We start from the raw sequence: 16,701 nt of genomic DNA, 5'->3' as shown, positions 1-16,701 counted from the left end.
CACATCAGAATAATAAAAGTAAAATTCCTATCACTCTCAAGGTTAATTCCACTACTGCTCGATCCTTTCTATTGCTAGAAAAGCTAAAAATGTTCCTAAATACTCTCGTCTGTAGTCAATGCGACAGTGCCTCAGTAGGCCTTGTTACAACTGTGCACATCCAGGTTTTGAGTTCCGTTTCTCTTCACACACAAACCAAGCAAGTTTATTAGCAGCACTTTATCTATTTCTATTATAGGTGCCACAGTCTATGCAGCTACGATTCAAGTTTTAATCACCCTGTAACAGTTACCCAAGTATGATGGCATTGAAGGTTCAGATTATCAATTGCCTTGAGAATACTGGGAATTCTTCAATGCACACCGCAACATCAGTATCTTTTCCTAGCACCTTGTGGTGTGGCCAGTGCAATGAAGTACTGGAACGGCAACTTTGCTCTCAGCAGCAGACTGCTTTGAACGGGCTCAATCATGCTGCAGAAAAAATAAACAAAAACCATACTTTTCTTGCATTTATTTACAACCACTTGCAAGAATACAGGCTAACTGCAACAAAATGAGTTCATTGCACACCTACTTAATTAACAGTGTTACCGTAATGGGCACTCAGGGTACTCTTTAACAGTGATAGCTAAATATGTATACACCTTCCTTGGGGTAAACAGTGCCATTGTCACTTGTTGTAATCCAAAGTTCCATGTTCACGTGCTGGTCAGTGAAAATGTCATCCAGGTGGGCTGCGCAGTGAGCACTCTTGTGAGGGGTACAATACACCTATCACTGTCATTTTACTGCCTTCACAAATGGTGAAAAATATAGCTTTTGATGTCACCGTACTTTACCATGAAAAAAAAAAAAAACATTGCGTTGCACTTGCACTAATGGCTGTTTGTAGGCATAGTAGCTTCTAGAAGAAAGCGATGTGCAAAATTACGCACAATAAACTTTGCAGCAATCTTTTTGTCTCTGCAACCCATGCTGCTGTGACAAAAGAAAAGCCAACCTTATCCAAATAATAATGATATACTGGTAGGAGAAAAAAGCACTAGCAAATTTCGGACAGATGCACTTGTCCGATTTCTATCACCTTTGACAACATGGTCTGCACAATCTATTCACAATGCGTTTTTTTCTTTTCCTCGAGAAGGTTTGTCTTCCAGAAAGTACTGTCTATTCCACCTCTACTTCTGCTTTACCATGCTAACTTCACAAGCACTGTGCTCGGCACTCGAGGCCTCGCAAAAGCCCTCATGTAATGTAGTGGAATTCTCTTTTTTTATAGGCTACAGATTTTCTGTACGAAATTAACAGACCTGACATTTTTTACTGGAGTTCCAGTTAGCCTCCAACTACCTACAAAGTGAGGCTTTATTTGAAAAATGAAAAGGCTTGATGACTGAAAGTTTTCAGAAGTGAAATACAGTCCCGACTATTTGAAAGAAAAGTTGTATTCCTTGCAGACACAAACAGCAGAGCCAGTGTCGTGCTCAAGAAAAGAAAGTCCACACCATGAGAGGGCCTTGAGTGCACCTGAATACCCTCACCAGCTTCACTTCTGAGTTCTGTCACATAGCGCAGCCTGGCCAGTCTGTCGACACTACTCGCTCGATATATTAAACATTTTGGAGGCATGCAGAAAATGTGCATGGCACAAACAACTTCACTTCCAAGAACTGCACATAGTACTACCTTGATTTAGAAAACTTAAAGGGGCCCCGAAACACATTTTCAGTGCATTGTTTTGCCTGTTGGTTGCATAGAATGAGTTATAGTGATGCTATTATCATCGGTTGTACCGCGTATACTGCGGTTTTTAATATTTTAATTAGCTCCCAAAAACAAATTCATGGCGATGACGGTGTCACCATACAGTGGCGGTTTTTAGCAGTGGATATGACCTCACTTAGTGCGAGCTTGACGATTGAACGAAGAGTAAATATACTGCAAATTTTGTTAATAACAAGAGATACGTTTTGTCAAGTTTTTGTTTTATAATACATTAACAAAACCAACTTGTTTGCCCTAGATAAAAGCACTGTAAATAAAGTAAAACAAAAATACACCACCAGAGGCTCTGGCTACTTTTTGCATCAAAGGACTTTGCGCCTCTCTGTAAACATCCTACGAACTAGCACTCATCACTTACGGCTACTCTATGTATCTGAGAGTGGCTTTGCGGAATCGATCCGATCGAGCCATTGCACTCTATAAGCGCTCGTTTCGGTTCCAAGGAAGGATGCGTTTGTTTCACATTTAGTAGGCAGAGCACATCGTCAGCTTGTGGAGGATCACCGGGCGGCGGCACCAGATGGTGCCACGTTCCTGAAGAGACCAATTGTTTTTACTGGTTCTTCAAGGATCCCCAAATTATTCATGGCTGAAAAGAACTGTTTGAAATTATTTCTTATTCATATATATCTTGGTAGATCAAATTTGGTTCAACAACTTTTTATCTTCTCTAAACACCTGACAATGCTACGGCGACAGCAACTGGTCAAATTGTGATACAAAGGCATTTTGACTGCCTATTGCCCATGGAGCACTACTACTATTACATTCTTTTTTACTTCGCTGGGAAACATTGTGTGCAGCTGCTGTCACGACTGTCTGACAGTGCAGTTTGTATTAGCACTTACTTTGAGTGATTCCCATTTGCAACAATACAGCAGTCTACCAACACTCGACAATGAATTAGCAAGAAAGAGTGCTATTACAAATATACTCATAGGCATACATAACATGCTTTCTAATCACAAGTGAGACAAGTAGTAAGAACCCAGAAATACATTTTACAGTATCCCTGAACCTCTAAGCATTACGACCTAATTATCTGCTGTACATGTACTGGTACAGTGTACATCAAGGTCTTTTTTTTTTTGTGCATATATGATATTCAGTTTCAAGTGCAACGCAGCTGCACTTGGAGGGAATGTGACATCACACATTTTGAGATGGCAGCTTTTGTTGCAAGCAAGCACTGGCATCATTAAGCAATAAAGGAAACACTCAAGGAAACACTACTTGTTTAACTAGCACTTCATCCTAGCAGCCAACTACCAGAGGTAGCAAACATTAAACCATTCTGAGCCAGACAAAGAAAAATATTTTAAAGCGACAGCTTAAGGCTCCCATTCAGCGGAAAAGCCGGTGTCAACATTGTGTCGAGAAACCTACGTCACATCCTCTTTGCTTGATGTGGCATAGTGGCGCCGTCATGCGGCAGCCATGGGGAAAACCCCAGCGATCCAACATTGCCGCTGCCCCAACAGGTGGCGCACGAGCAATATAAACTTTTCTCAGTGTGGGACCTGTGTCTTAGTGGAACGCCCCTTTGTGGATATGTGACTGTGCGTGTAGTGCAGTGAGTGCTAACCAATGTGTGTTTATATAGAAGCAACATTATGTGCTTAAACTGCAGTGTAGAGGAGTTCAAAGACTAGAATGTGGAAACTGTGCTGTGATAAATGTGTGAATATGTACAAAAAACAGTGAGGGTGTGTGAAGAGAAACCGATGAAGGGAGCCATTAACGGTATCTCTTCATACCCTTAATAGCGGAGCTAAAGTGCCTCCTTCAGAGGTTGTTCAGTGGTTTTTGAGATGTAAGTTGTGCACAACTCAGATGACTTAGGCACAGAGTGTACATTTAGCAGTCTTGGAATTTCGCATGTGGTATATAAAAATAACATTAGCTCTTCCTAAAAAGCACATTTATGCAGAAAGCACAATTACAACAGAAAATCTTACAAAAATGCCCAAGCTTTAGCATCAAAATGTACTCTTTTAGATGTGCTCTTACAGCTTGCAACTGTGCTGTCCTTGATTAGTTGCTAATTTGTTCACTTGTCCGCGTAAGCAACAGCAGACAAAGGCAATGCTGGGCTAAGGTCCTACCTTTATTGCTAAGCAATGTGCAACTTCCAAACCAGCAACATGAACCATCAGACAAAAATGCACACCTTTAATGAATGCAACTGAGCTGTGCCCAATCAACTACATATTGTATTTTGTGCATTGTATCATTAAAACATGTAGCTGGTACTTGCTCAGAAAGGTGGCCCAGAAAAATAGTGGAAGAACATTCACAAGCACCGAGTTTACAATTTTAGTCCTGGAGAATCTTTATCTGATGCATCTGCAATAAGGAAACATGCGCATATGTGCGAGTGCATGCATGTGTGCACACAGTAACCTCATATTAACCTTGTACACCACACCTTTAAAGGCTAGGAAAAGGCAGTGCTGGCTAGATAAACCTACAGAGCATTCTTGTTACCACAATATGCCTAGCCAGTCAGGGATGCACTACAGCTTGGAAGAATGCTACTTTCTAGGTTGTCCACATTGCTCCATAGGTGTATATGACTAGACCTTGAACGTTGTCTTTTGTTTACAAGCTAGCAATTCCATGGTACAACACCTGACAGCACAGGTGATGCAAGCTTGCTGTGACATAAGACATCAGCAAGGAGCTGAGGTGAGCAGCGCATCACAAGGAGTCACAGATCATCTAACAAACACTGCCCTAGGTGCACGTTTCTTCAATTCCTCTAAGCACTCCCGAGACCTAACTGCTGCTTCACTGTTATTTGTTCTGGTGGCCAATTTTAGGGCTTCTCGGCATGCATCTTCTGCTTCTGCATAGCTCCGGCCTTCCTCCATCAGTATACCACCCAGGTTGCAGTAAAACACAGCCAAGTTGTTGGACTTAATATCACGACCCTTAGCTATTGCTTCACCAAGCAATTTCAGAGCTCGATCATAGTCATGAAGCATAGATGCCACAGTGCCAACGTCATTCAACAGTGAGAGTGTTACTTCATGCTCCATGCCATTGACTTTCTCAGAGACAGTGAGCGCATCCTCAAAGCATTTCTGCGCTTCCAAAATTCTTCCTTGCTCCAACTGATGCCGCCCAAAAGCCTCAGTACTTCTTGCCCATAGGACTAACGTGTCTTTTTCAACATCACTTAGCTCGGACAGCCGCTCTAAATAATCTTTTTTCTCCAGCTTTTTTTCTTGAGCATCAATGCAAAAGCGGTAGCCCTGCTCTGCTTTCTTTGTGTCTTTGCGGTGGTCATAAATCTCGGCAAGCTTCAGAGACATCTCAACGATGGCGTTGTCGTCCCGTGGCATCCCAGCAGCAATAGAACGCTTCATAACATCCACAAACAGCTTTTCAGCCTTGTCATAGTCGCCCTTTTCGAAGGCTACATTGGCCAGGATATCAAAAATGTAGGTCTCGGCCTGAAAGGTACAAAAAAAAAAAAATTATGAGAGTCAGAAGGTACTTTGAGACTATTTGTCAATTTTTCTCATTCTGATATGAAATATTAATGATGCATTTACAAAATTGTGACAGAGAGCACTTCTCTACAACCTGCAACATATATCACATAAAACATGTATAGTAATGCCCACACCAACATTTTCTTATTACGCAGATAGAATAAGAAAAGAACAGACAACTGACAACATACTATATGAGCAGTCGCAACTACTAGGCACTTATGTGATGAAAACAAGTTACCACTTAAAGAATGGTCATGCAGGAAAGCGTAAAAATTACAAAATGACAGCAAACTGCACGACTGCATAAAAGAAAGCCACAAAATTGGTGAAGTACAGAGGAGATTAACAAACCGACATCATCCCATACACTTCTACAACTCTGGAATTTCGTGTTTCCCATTTTGGTCTCTTTTACCGTACATAGGGAATTACTTGCGTACCCAAATAATGAGGTTAAGGACAACAGTGAAACAGAGAGTGGGATATGTCAAAATTAACTGAACCATCCATAACTTTGCCATATTTTGGAATGATTAACTCTCAAGTGCTATGTACACAACTGCGTACATTGCATATTCGCAGCTTTTTCTGGAAGTGGGCTACAGTTAGCAGTGATTTCCCTGCTTCGAATGAATACAGCACTCTTCATACTGCAACTAGGGAGCTTTTCATGCTCACTAGCAAATGCAGTAAACATATTTCCCCAAAACACTGAGCTTGGTAGTGCACCCTTCAACCTGTTCGTGCAGCCAGATTAGTCACCTGTAATAACGTTTTATTTCTGCATTTAGTGTCATGTGCAAATAATAAGCAATCCCCTAATCCCTCAAGTACTCATTTAACACATCCTGGTGTTTCGATGCTGCTACACCCAACTATTGTTACACTTTGTACGAAATTTTGCACAAACCTGTAATGTAATAAAGCTACTGTAAAAAAGTTACATTGTAAACCTAATTGGCTTTCTTCACACTTACATAGAGTTTTTAGGCAGTAAAAAAAAAATGTTTTTGAAGTGAAGTTTCGAGCAGCACCTGAAAGAGTTAATTCTGCAGCCAATATATGTGTTTTGGCTTGCTTAGAAACATTTTTATGCTACAGCAGTGCATACATAGGAATCGCATTCTTTCAAGTGCCACGAAGTAATGAGCCTAGTGCTGCCATACTGCATAATGCAGTGCACAACACCCATGAAACAGCTTTTGAACTGGTCTTAAGCTAGCATTTTGTACTGACTCTCCACTAAGATCACATACAATGACTCGCAATAACCAGGTATCTTAATTTATTGCCTGTCAGCAATGGCTACACTTAGCATTCTTTAGCTCCAATGGCTACAATTAGCAATCTTTGTCCTGTCGAAACGCTGCATTTTTCGTTTAGCATAATTAGCACTAATCAACTAAAAAGGCTAATAATTCGGGCTAGTGGGTAATTTGCACCTGATCTGTGCCGTTATAAACCCTGCGAGTTCCAAATAAAGCATTCAGTGCAAGTTAGCGCTTGTGTCTTGTGTTTTGCGCTAAGGAACCTCATGTAACCCACTAAAAATGAGCATTTCAGGATCGCTCTTGTGCACCAAAGAACATGTGCTGTAGATGCTTAGCTTTGCATGACCAGCGCCTCATCTATTTTTACAATGCCTGCTGAGTACGGCCAATCCGGCCGTCCAACACCCTCTCCTATCCTCCTTTCCTGCTCTCCCCAGTCGGCTAGCCTTCGCGCCTGCTCTAAGCCTGTGAGGGAGAGGGCCATCTTAGTGGCGCCTGACGACGGACAGCGGACGAAGACAATTTTTTAAACGTTCTCTCTTTCTTCGTGAGACGGCGCTCTGCATCCCTTATAGTAATCAGGCTGCCTGTCACGTATTGACGCGTCATAGAGCTCGCCGTTCGTGGCGCTGCTCACCGTGGAGCCGCTGCAGGCGCTGGTTTTAAAAGGAGCCACAGAGAGTGCAGTGCAGCGGCGTTGGCGTTGTAACGAAAGGCTGTGGTGACTTGTTCAAATCATGTTTGTCTTTTAGCTACACCGCTGAAACATTCCGGGAGAGGTACTGAAACTGCTTGGCAGAAATATAAAATCAGAGGGTAAAATAGTTAGTAATACGTTTTACTCTATTGATTTGCGGTTCAGTCATGATGAGTAAGGAAAATGGAAGAATGAAATAAAGAAGGAATGATATATCTTCCCGAGAAGGCATTTTTCAAAACTGCCAAGTAGCAGTAGCTTTCAAGTCGTAGCTCTACTTTTCGCAGGCTAGGCTGTCATCGTTACGACAACTAGATAAAGATTTTTCTCTGTGCGTGGCAGAGTGCAGCTACAACTGTCTTAAGAAGCGAAAAGAACTCCAGTTGCAAATGCACAGCGTAGCAGCTGATGCCGAAGTATTTCGGACGTTCTGCCTTGTTTTGACTACAACCAGGCACTAATAAAACGATGTAAAACTAAAAAAAGCGCTTGAAGGAAAGGAGGCAGATAAAATCGAAATCAAGTCCGCTTGAGCACGTCTTTAGGCGCAGTCACTGCAAAGGCTGTACCACAAGGCAGTGTTTCGGCGCAGCATCGGCGTTTATTTTACCGTCGCTGTCGCTTCCGGCCGCAGGAGAGGGCAATCAAACACACGAGGGCGTACGAACTGGTTGTCCGGACGGGTGTTAGGCGTGTTTTGTTTCATTCACTTGTTCCGCTCGCGCATGAGATGCTTTGTCCTCCTCGCGCGTACAAATGTGGTTGCGTTACAATGCATATTTCTTATGCCTGTAAATAAGTGTCAATACGAGCAAATACACAAATTCTAGAAATGTAAATGGCTACAAACACAGAGTTGTAATGTATATAGTAGCAGACACACGCAAAGTATTGTATTTGCTATTGCTGTAAAGAGTTGTAAATATATGTAAATAAATGCACGTGAACGTCCCCTTCTTTTCTACAAACGAGCTTAAAATTTCCCACATTTCGCACAAAACTGAAAGCAGCAGCCGTGCTTGCCATAATTAACTGGTGCCATTTTAGTCCTGCTGGGAGGACACCTCATGAGCATCGCGGACCACACCATTTATCCGCGCAAAACAATTTTTGTTAAAAATTGTTAATCATGGTGCCACGAAACGAACTAACAACTTACAACGCTCTATTCGTCTGGCAAGGAACAGCATCCTCAGGTGATAGGCGGAGTGAACGCCTGAGCCCACCTCTGCAAACGGTGAACAAAGCTGCTGCACCAGCCGATTGTCGTTGGAAAAAGCGCTGTGCCGCAGATGAATCGAGAGCTACGCAAGAAGGGGTACGAAGCAGGAATCTGACAGACGTGTGGTGTAGGTCTGTAGTATAGGAGTAGGACAGATAACGCCAGCACCGCGCGACCGTTGGCAAGCATGACGCGAGCAGTCCAACCATCTTGGTAGCGCCGCAGCGCGTAACTAACTGAAGTGAGGTGTACCGGCGGCTCCCATTGCGAAGCGGGTGATGCGGCTGGCATTGTAAAAATAGAGGAGGCGCTGGCGCGACATATGCAAATAATATGCATGAGGAAGCAGGGGGCGCTCCAGTAAAAAAGAAACTTTTCATAAATATGCACATGTGGTCAGTGTCCATATTTCCCTAATAAAAGACCAGACAAGTATTCACTGTTCTTAGCACCACAATGTAAGCAACACTTGCAAACACTCGGTTGTGGTCCAGAATTCGACTGCTATGTAGGTGATATTAATGCAGTGAACAAGCAAGTTTCGTGACGATGGCTGAATGTGCCTGTGACTAGGCACAATTTTCAGGGCACCATGGGTAACGCACATTGGCTCTGAGATCACCCACACATGAAAATGACTATAAAAACCTCATTAATTATCTAGAACTTATGTACACATTAAAGGCCTTGCAAAAAGTATTTTTAGTTTATGCACATAAATTTTTCATTCCTCCATGCTATCCCTATGACTTGTGCTTATGTTAACCTTAGGAATATTGCTGAATGAAACAGATGAAGGTTTAGCTCACTTTTCCAAAATGTAATACCATATAATGCCTCCAGTAGACTAAAAAATATAACCTATAAGAAGTGGATGTCTACAGAAACAGTAACGTGTATACTGAAAATTACACCCTAGATCAGCCCAATCACTGAAGGAGGACACTTGTATGGTACCCAAAAACAAAGAAATTAAGAAGCAAGAGCAAAAAACACTTGTGAACGCAATTCTTAATCATTCACGTCAAAAAGCACACGTTGTGGCTGGGTTTTGAACCCAGGGCCTCGCGCCCAGCAGCAGAGTGCTACAGGACCTGCACCACTGTGAAGAGCAGGACACCACGAACCATGTCAACTAGTGTGCCAGTCTAGAATTTGTGTTCAGCAATGGGGTGCGCTGCTCATTTACGCTGTTTTAGTCTCTCTGTGGAGTACAGATACCTATGAACCATGCATGTTAAAACTCACTCTATTACTTTAACAGAGCGGCACTGTAGGCTAGTTGGTATATGTTTGACATAGCAGAACCAATAAAGAAACATGAGCACCAATGCTGTCCCATGTCTTTCTTCTATTGTTGATTGTTTTCTCTTTTTGCAAGGTCCAGTATGTCACTTTAGTACCCAAGTTAAAGTCAGCTCAGTATGATTACTTGCAAAACTTCAGGCCACTTGCATAACTATGCAGCTATTTTATGCAATGAGGCATTGAGCTTTATGGTCTATTTGGTTTCATGTTTGTGGCACTTGTTCCCAGGTGTAAATCTTTTAATTAGCGGATAACACCAGCTACCTATCAAGCCTTTCCGCAACAAATGAAGGGTGCATGCTAAAAGGTATTGGAAGAAAAATACTGCGCCACTTTCCTGGGGAAAGCTCATGTTGCAAGTAATGACAGCCTACCAGTACAAGGCATCACCACTCCATTACAAATGTAAAGCTTAAGTACTTCACTAGCTGCCCTTCAGGTTCCACCAGTTTGGCATCAGATGGGTCAGGCAAGCAACCTCATCATATAGTACTAATACATACTGTTACACAGTATGTATTAGTACTATATGATGAGCGATGTAAGCGATGCAATGTTTGAGAGGAGGCAACTTTCACAGCTTTCACGAACTGCCTGCAACTCACAAAAGATCAGTATAGCAGACAATTCGCACAGTCATACTAATTAACTCTGAATATCCAAGCACTACATTTCTGTTGTCATCACTTTTAATTCTCACAGGGAGATTCAGTGGTTCTTACATCATCCATTTGTAGCATTGGTCATTAGCATGCCTAAATGATAGCAAAAGCAAGTACTAATCATTACCCGAAGGGCTTTATTGGCATGTTCACACAATACCCCCCAAAATGTAGCCCATTTTCAAAATGCCTTTATGGGCCATTAAATCTGCATAAACGTGAATAAGAAATGCTGTGTGCACGCACTTCACTGCACCAGCTATTAAATCCACCTTGGTCTCAGGTGTGTTGTTTCTTCTCTGAGTCCTCTTGCACACAATCAGCACAACAGGGAAAAACAATGATTCACACATGGTTGTCGTGAGCATATTCTTAATGTTGGGATCGCATGGCTTCAAAGGTCCCATGCAAGCAGCTGGGTCAAATGAAGACATGCTGTAAATGACTTATTTCCTGTGAGCTCAGCACTCCACAAATTAAGCTGAAAGCTCAACTGCTGATTATTTCATGAGCACTAAATTTCACGAAGCAGAGGTGGCAGGCCCTCTTGCATTCCCTTCACCCCCAACAGTGTGCAAAATTTCGGCTGCTCTAAGGCAAGAACATGGCTCAGCGCTGCACAGTATGGTCCACTCGCACGACATCAACCACACTGAGTAGAGTGGGCCAAAGAAACAAATAAAAATAATACTGCAACCACTTATGTTAGAGTGGGCAAGAAAAAGAATACAATAAAAGTACCCAACCTGCGCCGCCGGTAATGTAACCACAAAAAGTATGGTGGGGCAGCCTAAAAGAATGTAAACAATTAAGGTAATGTAACCACAGTAAGAACTCAGCTGTATATAAAGAAAACACACTAGCACCTGCTGTTCCTGAAAAAGGACATCTTTGAAAGAAATTCGAACACCTGCTGAATTCCACATCCTTAACCACAACCTAACAATCCTTTTGTTTGTAAACTTCCCACATTGACGTGGTGAACGTGGTGAATACAAAATCCAACTCGCAAAAGCTGCAAAAGGCTCTGATCGCTTTTGCACCGGTTGACAGGTTCCGGACATTTCACGGAAAGGAGAGGGGCCCAACTTAAAGCCACAAACAGAGAATGAATGAACAGAAACTCGAGTAGCAACAAGTTAGCAGTACCCACAAGAAGCAGAGAGAGCCATTTCTAGAAATGCTGGCTCATTCCCTTCAAAAGAGAACCCACCCATGGAAGGTAACCAATGCATATTCAACTCCTAGCAGGTAACCTGTGTTGTTGGCAGCCAGCTTTTGCAATAGCAATGTTCAGGCCGTGAAATTCGGTCCAGTCACTTTGCGAAGTTTAGTGCCTGCATACTTCCGCCCCAAACGAAATAGCAAGAAGTGGAGTCTATGAAAAAAAAAAAAAAGTTGCCTATATAGGTCAGTCAAATCACAACCGTAAATATGTAACTTGTGTGCGTGTGTATGTGTGTTGAGTTTTACGGCACATAAGCATCTAAGGCTATCATGAGCCAAATACAGGGTTGGAAAGATCTCGGTGTTGACGGAGTACTGTTTTTAGAGCGATTACGATTTCTTGATAACATTAAAATTTGGAATTTCATGCCACTGTCCAGCAAGTTTCCAATATTTTTTCCAGCAATGCAAGGAATGTCCAGTAGGTGGCAGAAGAGTGCAGGTGAAGAAGTGTTGGCACAGTAGGTGCGTAAGATGAGTGCTTAACTTGACATATGCACCAAAGAAGATCAACACTCTCTGTTATTACATTTCTTGCAAACGAAGGTGTAAAACCTACTGAAAATCATCATACAATGAAAGCTAAGATGGTGATTACATGTTTGGCACAGCAGTAAGTCTACAAGTGGAGCAGAGAACTCACAAATGGTGTGACATCTGTAAATGACACACCTCACCCGTGGAAACCACATCAAGTTGTGATGCCAAAGAGTACTGTAGCTATTGAAGCAACAATAAGGAAATAAGGGTGGACTTAAGGCATGGTTCAGCTCAATATATTAAGGCGAAAGCCTTTAATGGCTCATACTTGCGGCCATGACCTTGTCAGGTCTCAGGTCATGTCCGGTCTCAAGTCATGTCACACCGATGACTAAATTAACTCGATAAGAAAAAAATCCCTGTGCATGGTGGGATTCGAACCACCATCCTTCCGTTCCGCAGCCGAGCGTGCTAACGACTATGCTACTTCCAACGAACGCATACGTAATTCTCCTTGTCTAGCGCAAGGACACTCGAGAGTGTTTGCAGAAAGACGTCGAATCAGACGGATGCCTCTCAAACGCCCTCCAGTGTCCCCAGCATTTAAGGTTCACAAACAATTGTGTACTTAACCAACATCTTAACCACACATCAGTGACACAAGCAGCAACACTGCGCTAAAGGCTTTCGCCTCACCGCACTTTAGGTCAACAAAGTGCCCCCCTGAGATTTTTTATTCATGCCGTACTCCAGTTTCAGAAAGTGTCAGCAAGATGGGTCCCACAGCAGCTGACAACAGAACTGAAAGAGTGACATGTTGTGTCTGTGAAGAACTTGTTAAGGGTGGTTCCACGTAAGATAGAATAAAGGGTGGCTGGTTGGCCTCTTAAACTTATCTGAAATTTTTATATATTGCTGCCTGATGGTCCGCAATTGGTTTTCACCCCAAAAAATTTTTCGTGGCACCGGAAGTTATAAATGACGAAGAGGTGGAGTTCTACGCATACATGCTCTGCAGTTTTAGCCAAATTTGGTTAAGAATTACATAAAATATATTAATGTTAGATACCTGAAAATTGTTTGAGTAAATATATTGATGTTTTTATTTGTGCTCAGATATTTTGGTCACTCTGGAAGGTATAGATTTTGTTATAAAATTTGTCAAAGTCGGCCCAGGGAACCTTTTTTTGCCTACTTTGGAGGTATTTACCTCAAAAAAGGCTTGTGGCAGAGCGACAATAATTACATGTTATGTTCTATGCAAAGTTATCTATTAAGCTGCTGAAGTTCATATTCATATGGCTTTTCTATAAAGAGACGTGATAGTGCTAACTTCAATAAAGCACAAAACAATGGAAACTTCTGACAAAAAAATATTTTTTAAACTTTGTCCACACATTCTGCTCTAGATCAAATCTTCTGACAATAAAAAAAACACCTATTTTTGATAATTTTTTAAACTTTGTCCACATATTCTCCTCTATATTAGCTTTCACAACCAATAAAAACGTGTTGCATAATTTTGTTGCTCTAGTAGTTACGGCCCCTACAATGAGACGCAGCGCTAAATATAAGCCACAATACTTTGCCCTCATGCCGGATACAAATGCACGACTCACAGTGATTTAGTTTTCTTTGATTTCTGAATGAATAAGCACAGAGGACTCAATGCATGGTCATCAACCTAATTTAGGCAGAAATCATAACATGCGATTGAGTTCAGCAACTGAAGCTTGACCATGTCGTCAGGGTTTGGTTTAGTTTGGTTTTACGGGGTTTAATATTCCAAAGAAACTTATGAAGGACGCCGCAGTGGAGGACCCCAGAAACTTCGACCGCCTAGGGTTCTTTAACGTGCAATGACATCGCACATTAATGGGACCTCTAGCATTTCGCCTCCATCGAAATGCGACTGGGATCAAACCCACGTCTTCCAGCTCAACAAACAAGCACCATAACCACTGAGCCACGGCAGCGGCTACCATATCATCAGGGCATATAGCCAGGGGCACAATGTATACATACCGTACTACAGCATATTCAAAATTCAAGGCTACACAGATTACAGACTGGATCATCACTGCTGAAGCAACCTGATGGCATAACAGTCCCTTGATTGGACACCAGTGGAAAGCATTTTGCTGTATAAATAAAGCAGTACACTTATCTGCTCAAACATCAACCCAATGGTATCCTAAGGGAAACAGCACTAGAAATGCAACTAAGGATGCATTTGTGCAGAGCAAGAGTGAAAGAAAATTTGTCATTTCATGGCTTCACTCTTAGTCACAAGCTGAACATATTATGCACAGGCAAACAGACCACACTGCTCTCCAGTGCTGCTGATTTCCTTTCTGACTTGACTTACCTGGCAATCTTCACGCTCTTGAGCCATCTTAAGTGCTATGTGAAGCATTGACTCTGCCTTGTTGAAATCTTGCCTCTGCAGGTTAAGGATGCCAAGCTTGATTGTGTGGATAAGTGGGTCTTCTGGTTCACGCTCTTGCAGTCCAAGAAGAGACAGCAAGCCTGCCAGCATGGCACTCTTGCAGCTATATAAACAAAAAAATGGTGAACGGGTCACAAGGCCTGACACCACACACTTGAATGACACATTCTAGTGTTAATAATGTCTGCATATTATCCACAACCTGTACTTAACAAGGTGATGGTTCGGGTTAGTGGGTACGCGTTTTGATCCATAGCGCAGCAACAAAACATGTGTGCACCAAATAAAGCCTTAGTGGAAGTTTAGCACTTGTGTTTGTCCCCTGTTTTGTTGCTGTGCTATGGATCATAACCTGCACTTCTTTGAACATCAATTTCATGCATACCGCTAATGACTAATGCCTACGACCTCATTCAGCTTTAAATGGCAAGCACATTTGATTTCATCTTACAATTGCTAACGGTTGGGCAATTACCAGGTTATATATGTCATGACTTAGCAACTACTGAATCATAATTACCATTAACACATACCTAGAGCTATTTCCTGCCAGTGCAAATGAAAACCATGAATATACGACAAGTTATGAAATTCATATATTGACTCAATTATTTTTAGGCCACGCTCTAACAATCCAAAGTTTCAGAGCTAAGAATGGCCTTTGAAATAAGTGCTCGATACTGCGCATCACCTGCAGAGTTACAACAAAAAATCTAGAAATAAATCATAGACCCAAAAAAAGTAAGTCATGCAGCTGATGCAGAGCATGGTTCTTGTGTAGCTATATGATGAACACCGAAACACTTTGCACTTGACAAAAATTGGGTAAGCAAGTTCGAGTTCAATATATAAACTTTGCTTACGTGATGTAACAGTTTCTAGGAGCGCTAGCAAAGGTAGATAAATGCAATAGACGTAACTGCGAAAAGTGGAAGTGTGCATATGGATAGACAAAGTTTTAGCAGAACGTTGCATTCTTAGTTAATAATTGTTCACAGCAGCCACACGTCAAGGCTACCTATGATTGATGTCTTTGAACGCAAATCATCAATCAAGAAATACCAAAAGCACACCGCTCGAAAATGCCTCCCTTGCTGCCTCTCTACAACAGGAGGTGCGGTAACGGAAAAGGATTTCCGTTCAAGACTGACAATCGAAACAGAAAGCATCGAGCGTTAAACTCTGCAACACCTATAAATGCGCAGTGCTGCACTTCGCCGTACGGCTCACAGCATCTACTTTACCTAATTGCTTCGCACACTCGTGGTGATGGCGGGCTTTAAATTTTGTCGAACAAAATGTACAGTTGACGGCTTCAAAGAAACACTTCTACACTTTGCCCGAAGCCCCACAAGCAATAGTGCCCTTGAATGCTGCAATTCACTCAGTCTGCTAGACTGCGTTGCTACGCCGCTACACTAGTTCAGCGAGGGTACTGTGCGCTCGCTATCAGTTACACCAGTGCATGTAGTTCACCTTGGCAACCTTTGGCAGAAACTTTGCGTGACTTGAGGCAAGCTGGAAGAACTAATCGGAGACGTTGGAGAACTACTTTGCCTGAAAATATAGTTAAACGGCCGCCGAACCAGGCGAAAGAGAACTCGGTACGAGGACGCCATCGACGCCATTAGAAACGCTCAGCTCAAGGTTGTCTATTCCCAATGGTTCTGCTCAGTTTCGGTTCCATTTATCTTTTGAAATCTTCCTTTAGTTCTGCTGGCGTTGTTGTCTTTGTTTGACACTATTGCATGCTTGCTTGGCATTTTATTTTAAAAGAACAGTCATTATTCAGCTTCAGCACGCAGTGCATGTGCAGGGAAGTTGAAATACCAGCTGGCTGGTGCCAAAATGGAATCTCGAAACATTAAGGAAAAGGAAACCATGGAAACCACAGCTACCTGCGTCCAATCGATACTATTCACCTGTAGCAATGCAGCGGCGGCGCTTTCCTGTTTTTTGTTGTTTTTTGTAACAGCCAAAGGAGAAAGCGCTCTTTTCTTCGGGCCTGCCGCGGTGGCTTAATTAGTGCATGCATCCATGGCACCTGGTTGCTGAGCCAAGGTCGCGGGTTCAATCCCGGTCCACGATATTGACC

The 16,701-nt window shown here is 42.4% G+C and overlaps 1 protein-coding gene across 2 annotated transcripts; it reads right to left on the bottom strand.

Moving 5' to 3' along the window:
- Positions 1-498: 498 nt before the first annotated feature.
- On the bottom strand, positions 499-16,254 carry Ttc19 (tetratricopeptide repeat domain 19). 2 transcript variants are annotated; one of them, XM_077648244.1, is made up of 3 exons: positions 16,083-16,254; positions 14,526-14,709; positions 499-5,245 (listed from the first exon to the last, which is right to left on the bottom strand). In XM_077648244.1, the coding sequence occupies exons 1-3, from the start codon at positions 16,232-16,234 to the stop codon at positions 4,505-4,507; spliced, it is 1,077 nt and encodes a 358-aa protein (XP_077504370.1). In that variant the 5' UTR covers positions 16,235-16,254; the 3' UTR covers positions 499-4,504. The 2 variants fall into 2 exon arrangements, with proteins under 2 accessions (XP_077504370.1, XP_077504371.1); XM_077648245.1 differs by lacking the exon at positions 16,083-16,254 and adding an exon at positions 15,851-16,080.
- Between the last annotated feature and the right edge of the window lie 447 nt (positions 16,255-16,701).

The sequence above is a fragment of the Amblyomma americanum genome, chromosome 1, assembly GCF_052857255.1.
Source record: "Amblyomma americanum isolate KBUSLIRL-KWMA chromosome 1, ASM5285725v1, whole genome shotgun sequence".
In the NCBI taxonomy this organism is placed as follows: domain Eukaryota; kingdom Metazoa; phylum Arthropoda; class Arachnida; order Ixodida; family Ixodidae; genus Amblyomma; species Amblyomma americanum.
Note: the sequence above shows the minus strand (reverse complement) of the source record. Positions and strands in the feature narration are given on the sequence as shown.

Bases quoted from the DNA above. Each gene is read 5' to 3' on its own strand.
- Ttc19 (XM_077648244.1), bottom strand. From the start codon at position 16,234: ATGGCGTCGATGGCGTCCTCGTACCGAGTTCTCTTTCGCCTGGTTCGG. The intron at 14,710-16,082 runs GTGAACTACATG...TTGTTTATATAG, and splicing joins TTCTGCCAAAGGTTGCCAAG to CTGCAAGAGTGCCATGCTGG. The intron at 5,246-14,525 runs GTAAGTCAAGTC...TGTACCTTTCAG, and splicing joins AAGAGCGTGAAGATTGCCAG to GCCGAGACCTACATTTTTGA.